Below are 8,463 nucleotides of genomic sequence, written 5' to 3' on the forward strand. Positions count from 1 at the left end.
TATTAGATCGGGAAATTAATGCATTATTATTACGTAACGTTTATGCAACAATATCATAAATACGTAACAATTAGATGTGCTGCGTCGCAATAACTATTTCAGTAGGTACGCCAGTAGCAAAGATGCAGGTTTTATGTAACTTGATTTGTTTGGTCATATGTCTCATTGTGGGTCGCACAATAAAACTTGCATTAAAAGTGGGTCGCGAACTGCAAAAGGTTTGAAAGCACTGCTTTAAACTACACGCTTATTAAGTTTCGTTCCTTCAGGATAACAATTAGTGCAGAAAATGGCCGAAAATATGATAGTGATTACGGTTACCGGAATCAAGTTAACAGGAAAACCTGCTGTTATAACCGCCACTACTGGTGCTGTCTTAGCGGCTGGCTACTGCTTTGTCAACCACAAGACCACTCTACCGAGATTGGAGGAATTCTTTAGAACCCATTTCGGCGGATTTGTGAAGAAATTTGGCAAGGGAAGCTTGCTGGTGACTGTGGTAACTGAAACAGAAGAAGCGAAGAACCTAATGGTGGAACAGGCCGCTTCGGGTAAACTTCTAAACGCGCTCAACAATATGGAAGGCTTGAATGCTGAAGAACGTTTCGAGAAGCTGGAGATTGTTGAGCTTCACACGAAGATGGTGACTTTTCACGAACTGGAGCAGATCAAACACGAAGCCCAAAGGAACGTGCAGAGTGCTTTGGAGCACGGATTAAAGGTAGAGATTTACTAACTGAAAGTGTGTTGTTTTTTGTAAACCCATTATACCAGTGTTTCTTAATCATTTTTTTTTACTGCCAAACCTCTTTAATTTTAAACCAAAATAATATAGTTCAATAGATTTGCTGTTGCTTCCAGGCATGGTTTACAAAAAGAAGCTATTCCAACATTTATTTGTTTTATTTCGGCTAATTATATGTAGAATGCATTCACCAGGAAAATGTAACCTTACCACGCAAGTAAAACGACAAAAATGGGAGATAAGACTGCTATAATCGACAAAAAATAATTAAAAGCGATAAAGGCGACGAGTCACAGCTCAGTTTATAATACAAATGTCGTTAAATAAATACTTGGTAAAGTCACGGTAAAATAAATATAGTCTAATCTAAACAATACTCATAACTAATCGCAGTAGCCTACTCACACTGCAAACTGTCAAATATAATATATATTTTTATAAATGTTTCGCGGAGCCCTTTTGGATTGCATGATGTTTAAGCCTATTTTGTGAAACGGTTCTAGCCCTAAGACGTCGTACGTGTCATCGCATCCTCGAAAATTCAACCATTTTTGTAATGCAGCTATTGTATTGAAAGTAACACCCCTCCAACCTCAAACAAAATAAACGAACTGTTTAGTGTTTTTAAGATTGCTTATTTATGACGTCACGTTTTGACGTAACTTTGTGACGTCATCTCTGGAAAATTTTTATACCCGCTCTCCGAACAAAAATCCTAGACCCGCGCCTGCACACGTACCCCAGTTTTAGCAATATTATAACCAGGATTGCGGAGTCGGTTAAAAATAACCCGAGTCCGACTCCGGCTAAATGTGCGATTTCGTCGAGTTACAAGTTCGACACCGACTCTACAGCGTGTATTCAACCCATTTACGTAAATAAAATAACGTGGATATCCAACAATCCACTCATAGCGGAGTCATATAATTTATCCATCCACAAAACATGGTTGGATAATATTTTTAATTTGAAAAAACAAATTACAGTTTGCGGCCATATCACTTTCGAAAATTAGGATAGCGCTTGGGCAAATCGGACTCGGGACTCGGGTAGTTTTACGTATTCTTACTCGATAACCGAGTCCGAATCCAGTAAAACAAACCGACTCCCGCCAAGTTTCGAGTCCGACTCCGCAGCCCTGACTGAAACTATAGCTTATGTATTTTTGTGTTTATTTCTGTCTCATGAAAATATTGAACCAATGTTTTTTCGCCCTATATGATAATATCTAGCCTTATAATAATATTTCCTACGAATATGAACAGGAGGAAAGAACATCTGATCATTTTGAAATGGAAACCGAAGAAACTACAGAGAAGAGGACAATACACGTAAAAAAATGTAATTGTTTGTTATTTTTACCTTTAAGTTGCTAAATGGCTTTAAAATGAGGCAAAAGTGTCGGATTCTAGTTAATTATTAAATTCTTATGTATAAAAACTTGTTAATTAGGCCACTTATTCCGGTAAAAGTAAAACCTTTCCGAATTGGCACCCTGTGTAATATTGCAATGAACAAGTGTTCAGTTATTGTTAGTCAGCACCAGGGTTGTAAACTCGTCATTTTGGAATGACTTAACTCCCCCGGCAGTCATTTGTAAAAAAACTTAAGTCCATGTCAAGTCTTCTTGAACAAATATTAAGTAAAATCAAAATTGGAGCAAGTCAATTCCAAGTCAATCTCTTGTCATAAAAATACTATATAAGTTGCTTAACTCTTTCAAATATGAACATCAACTCCTCAACTACAAAAAACACAACAACGCAACATCTAGCAAGCAAACTTTTATGTTCAAAACTTTTACAAAAAAATGAAACTTAGTCATTACAAACACTGGTCAGTACCATTAAAAATGGGTAGTCATGCATAGTTGTATAATTAATGGCTTCGTCGCATCTCTTTAGGTGCGGTCAGATCATCCAAAAGAGTGAAGCGTCAAGCACCAACAGAAGCAATCGCTGAGGTATACTCTAGAAATATTGTTACCAATCCATTTCTTACTCTGTGCCGCGAATTGGTTAAAAAAAAACCGCCAAACTTGTCGATTCTGTCGAGTCCCGAGTTCGGCTCCGGCTGGCTCTATAGTTTGTATTTGAACCAGTTACGTAACTAAACGGTGGATATACAGCAATCCACTTGTAAAGGTGTCATATAACTCACCAACCCACAGTACTGGTTGGGAAATATGTGTGTGCTATTCAACCTTTACAGTCTACAGCACTTAGGACTCGGGACTCGGGTAGTTTTACGTGGTCTTACTCAAGTCCAAAGTCCAGAAAACGACTTCAGTTAAAAAAAAACCTTCAAGTCTAGAGTCCGACTCCGCAACCCTACTTTCTTCAAAATCTAAGCAATATTCTCAATTGTTTAAAGATATTTTCGTCCGTGTTTTACTGATTTTTAAGTGCCCGTAGGTCACTGCTCTTAAATGACGTGATTTGATTTGAGTGGTTTAGACAAACGAATTGACTTGGCCTTAAGTTGTTCAGGTCAATAACTTAACTTGATTGGCTGTTTTTAATAAATACTTTTTTTGTGAAATTTGGTGTACCTAAAATCCTAAATTGTTTTAGAAAAAGCAGTAACATTGCTCTTTGTTTTGTTTGTGGTGTTGGCTTTATGTAAAATGCCCTGAAAAGAAATGAAACGTGGTCTTGACTTGGGCATCCAACTGACAAATCGAACTAGGGCTTGGCTTTTTTGAAATTACGGAATTCTTTGTGAATTGATTTGAAAAAGTCTTGTTTAACACACTGCTGTCACTGCTACTAAAATATTATGCAATGTAATGCACACATTAAAACTTGCACGCTTATATCGTTTTTTTTGACAGGGTTACCATTAATTTAACAAATCACAAAATAATAAACTAATAGTTTAATACATTATGTCGTTGCAGACAAGCAAACAAGAAATAAGTCAACAAACGTGTTCAGTTGCACCTTTGAAGAAACAAAAGCCATCACATCCCAGAGGTATACTTCATACAAAATACTCTCACTTTAAAAGTTCAAAGACTGTTTAGTCTAAAAAGCTTATAAGTCGAAGTTTATTGATCAATTTACGTATCACGGTAAACATTTCTTCTTGGGATTGCAAATCATAAAAACAAATTCCTATATTAATATCGGATCGGCATCGATACTACCCTAGTATCGGACGGGTAACGATGCAACCACTGGGCACCATGTATCGGCTCCGATACTATCGGACATCACTAATTGTGCCACGTTTTTTTTATGAGCGAGAAAATTTATAAGGAAAGTTTTTCTGTGCAACAGTTAGGTTAATGTAAGAATTGATTCACGTATTCAGGTACTAATTAAGCTTGTGATTGTCCTTTGGGCTTTTTTGTAAGGTTTTAAATTACTGCTAGACTCTTGACCAGGGGTTCTTAAACTCTGGTCCATGTACCCCTTGGGTCTACTGGGACTAGTTTTAGGGGGTTCATGGAGGCCAATTGAAATATTAGTGAATTAAGTGATAAATTCTCAAAGAAAATAGTGTCAAAAAAACGTTTTTGCACTGATTGTATTTAGGCTCGATTTCAGTTTCACACTTTTCGACTTGAAAACAGCAGATTTCTGAAGTCTATTTGTATTATGTCGTCATCTATAAAAAATTCATGCCCACTCTGGTGCGCGCTGAGCAAAAAACTTGTTAGGAGGTCCATGGTAAAAACGTTTCAGAAACTATGCTCTAGAGTAGACAAAGATATTTAAGTTAATACTCTGCATTTAAGTATTATTTGTCGTGTCTAGATACCCTGGATGAGAATGACACACATCAACAGAAGTGCTGTTTGGAGGACATCTTTATAAAAACAGGTTTCATTTTTTTACGTAAATTGAAATAAAATTAAACCTTATTTACCTCTATAGATAGAAATCGCTCTTCTGGTGTAAACGAAGTATAAACCGGTTTATACTTCGTTTACACCAGAAGAGCGATTTCTATCTATTGATATGTTGCCTGGTGGAGCTAACTCTATCTTATTTACCTCTCTCTGTAGTATATCATTTGGGTCTTATTCTGGAGGGTTTATCATCCTATTTCGATGGTAATTTTTGTCTCATGACTACTTTTTCTTGTTTGCTGTAGATACCTTCAAAGTGAAGTTGCTTGTACTAATAGAATTTACCAAAGCATTGGCGTCATGGTTGTTTGTCGACTCGCTCCTCTCTGAGCCTGTGTAACTCAGTTGGTAAACGACGGTCCCGGTACTGCTGCCGGAAGTTGTGAGTTCAAACCTCACCGCAGGCTAATTTTTTTTCTAGTCTGCCTAGCTTGCATCATTTATCGACACATTCTTTAGTCTGCGATGGCTTCCGGTGAACTACATTTTCTTATTGTAGACTGGGAGAGCCTTGAGGAAGCGTTTGCCCAGCTGAACAGACTGTACAGTTTGCCTGCAAGGATGATAGAGGGCCACATACACCTTAGATACTACGCCGTACTCATGAAGCTACGGCATTACGACAAGGCTAAACAAGTTCGCGCAAAACTAAGAGAATTCACAACCGAGAAAATCGAAGTAAACGGGGAGGAATTTCAAGAATTTGCATCACAGCTTTGCGGCGAAAAGCGTTCTATCGAAGCGATTTTTTTCTACACTCTTGCAGCTGAAGCTTACATGGGACAAGAAAAAGACAGAGAAAGGTCGGAAGGGCTGGTTACATGTGTTGAAGGACTGACGGCAGCGTCTATCAACTTTGATTGCGCAGAAACAGGACAAAGACCTTACTTGGGAGATAATGTATTTCCCCTGATCGAAAAAATTCAAGAAGAAATCACTGAAGCTGCCGCCGACAAGGTTCACCATGCCAGAATAGAGAGCTGTGTAGGCCAGTTTGCATTGGAGATCTTTAAACACCGCGATAAAGCACTGAAACTGTCGGAAAAGGCTGCGCCAATTCTCCAGGCGTCTGATCTTTACCAAAAAAGCGGGGATTGTTTCATGATGATTGGAACGATACACGAAAACGAATCAAAGTTCGCAGACGCAATAGAGTCGTTTAAAAAGGCCAAGGATTGTTTCAAAAAAGCAAAAAAGAAGTTCGACACTGACGATAGTGAGGAGACGGAAAATCTGTTGAAAAATATCAAGGTTTGTGAGAAATCCATCAAGAAATGCGCTCTACGTTTAGAGGAAACGCGAAAGAGTGATTCCGGGCATCTTTTACAGCAGGGGCGGGCAACTTTTCCAGTCGGCGGGCCAGACAAGGGAAAATAAATTACTTCGCGGGCCGAATTCCTGAACCCATACATTATTCGTGTATTTATCCACCTAGACCAACGGTGTCCAACCTGCGGCCGTCGATGAAAAATTGTGCGGCCGTTAACACGTATTTTAATAAGCATGTGTTGGCGGCCGTGACCGTGCTGGCATGCGTTAATGGTTGATATGCTAAATGTAGATTATACTTTTTTACGACTTTAGGGACTGCAGTTAAATCAGTGAGCTAGGCTCTTCGCTACATTCTCAGTGAACAGAATTCTTATGTGCGATAAAAAACTTGATTTCATTGATTGATTGATGCACAAAGAAATCAGTGTGTGACAGGGGTAGGCAACCTACGGACGCGGACCGGATCGGCTCGCTAATGTAATTCATCCGGCCCGCGGCCTCTTTGGACAAACTAGACACGAGTCCATTACAAATACTTTTTGACTATTTTAACTATAGGTAACTGTGTAAAATTTTTACGCGCTTCGCGCGAATGATATTTGTACGTCCGCTTCGTTTACGTTTGAGGCTGTCTTTTGAACTAGATCAGCACTTTTTTACCGTTGAACAGTGAAATGCTGACAAATGGGTTGCGGACAAACGGAAACCGTATTAAAAAATATTGGACATATATTTTTTTTTGATTTTTTTTTTTTTTTTTAGCAATGTAATAAAAACTTGCACGAAATTTAAAAGAAATGCCAGTATAAAAAAAAAATGCTGAATTTGGAACTTTGAGACAGGTCTAAAATTAGACGGGGTTTTTATAGGCCAGCCAGACATTCGTCTACCATTGCTGGTCATTAGATTGGCTAAGAGCATTAGAGCAGTGGTGGATCGAGAGGGGGCACCTGGCCATGCCCAAAAATATTACATTTGACAAATTTCAATGCAAACACACTTTTTTCGTGCTTCGCGCGAACTTCTTCTATCTGTTTTATTGTATTTTAGTCCCTTTGAAGTAAATCCGTTTATATCAAAAGTGCTATTTATATCATGGCATATTGCGCCGCATTACTAATAAAATCCAATTCTTACATAAATGCTTGTGTTTATAACAATATGCGATTATTTTATGTGCCTAAGCCCATTTCGATTAAATTGAAAGTTTTGCCAAATCCAAACCTTATAAACGCATTTTTTTTCGCGCTTCGCGCGATCAATCTGCATTTAGGTTCCATATTTTTTCCACGAGTTCGTTAGACAACAAAACATCTTTTTAAGATTAATTATGTTATGCCGTTACGATTTGACAACTTTTTGAGTCAACCCTACAAAATTTTAATTTGCGGCCGTGAGGAAAATAAGACTGTCAATGCGGCCGCCAAGAGCTAAAAGGTTGGACACCCCTGACCTAGACATTACGGCAGCTAATGTTGTGCTCTTTAAACACGGCAAAAGTTTTCTCGCACAGCAAACATACTACTGCTTTTTTTGTCTAGTTGAGTGAAAAATTACTTTTAGGCATCCAATCCTTGTCGCGAAACTTTACGTTTCTTAGCAAAATCCATGGGAAAATCCTAATTCTAAATCTAATTTGAACCCAAAACAAAGAATCTAACAACACAAGAAGTAAGAATAACTCACAATCACTATTATTTGGTGTAGTAAGCGAAGTAACTTCTGGCGGATTGCGGAAGATTGTCCCCGCGGGCCACAATGTCATGTAAAACCGGAAACTGTCTGCGGGCCGCTTAAAATCCCGTCACGGGCCGGATCCGGCCCGCGGGCCGTTTGTTGCCTGTCCCTGTTTTACAGGATATACTAGATGGATAAATACACTTGTTTTATCTAGCATTCACTTAATCCCTTAGCGTAGTAGACTTGACACTTAAGGAATTGTTTTTAAATGACGTCGCTTAATTTTAGTCTTCTGGAAAAATGACTTTACCTGAACTTATTTTTTTGGACAAATGACTTTAATTGACTTAGGTTTAGAATTAAGCCAACGCTTTTAAATGACTCGACTTGACTTAATTATTGAATAAATGTCTTTGGTTGAGAGCTTTTTTGTTTATAAAATTTGTTTAATTTTCCTAATTTCGAACATAAAACAATTTAATTGGAATAGGTTGCTTTTTGTCTTTTTGAGTGGAGTTATTGCTTATATTCGGACAATATTACTAATTTTAATAGCTTAAAGTTTTGACTTGACCTAACTACGACTTGTTCGGGACATTTTTTAATTTTAGAAAAGACTTGACTTGGACTTAAATGACTTTTACAACACTAATGTGTAGTTAGTGCAACCAGTTCTTTGAATTTCATAAGTTTGATGAAATGTATACCGAATGGCTTCAAAGGGAAATTACAGAAATGATTTGGCCCAATCAGGTTTGTTGGAATGTATGTAAGGCAAGGAAAGAAAATTATAGGGTGAGTTTCGAACTTAAGACCTCGACCAAAGCGGTATCGTTTGGTGAATTGTCTCTAAAAATTCTAAAACCTCCTATATATTTGGGAAAAACCCGAAAAGGACATGTTGTTTAAT

General features: G+C 37.9%; 1 protein-coding gene across 1 annotated transcript; it reads left to right on the top strand.

Moving 5' to 3' along the window:
* The first annotated feature begins 289 nt into the window (after positions 1–289).
* Positions 290–5,978, top strand: LOC146146724 (uncharacterized). The gene is made up of 5 exons (XM_083386999.1): positions 290–721; positions 2,011–2,076; positions 3,645–3,720; positions 4,507–4,572; positions 5,101–5,978. The coding sequence occupies exons 1-5, from the start codon at positions 290–292 to the stop codon at positions 5,976–5,978; spliced, it is 1,518 nt and encodes a 505-aa protein (XP_083243125.1).
* Positions 5,979–8,463: the final 2,485 nt, after the last annotated feature.

Source organism: Ascidiella aspersa, chromosome 4 (genome assembly GCF_963924565.1).
Source record: "Ascidiella aspersa chromosome 4, kaAscAspe10.2, whole genome shotgun sequence".
NCBI classification, from domain to species: Eukaryota; Metazoa; Chordata; class Ascidiacea; order Phlebobranchia; family Ascidiidae; genus Ascidiella; species Ascidiella aspersa.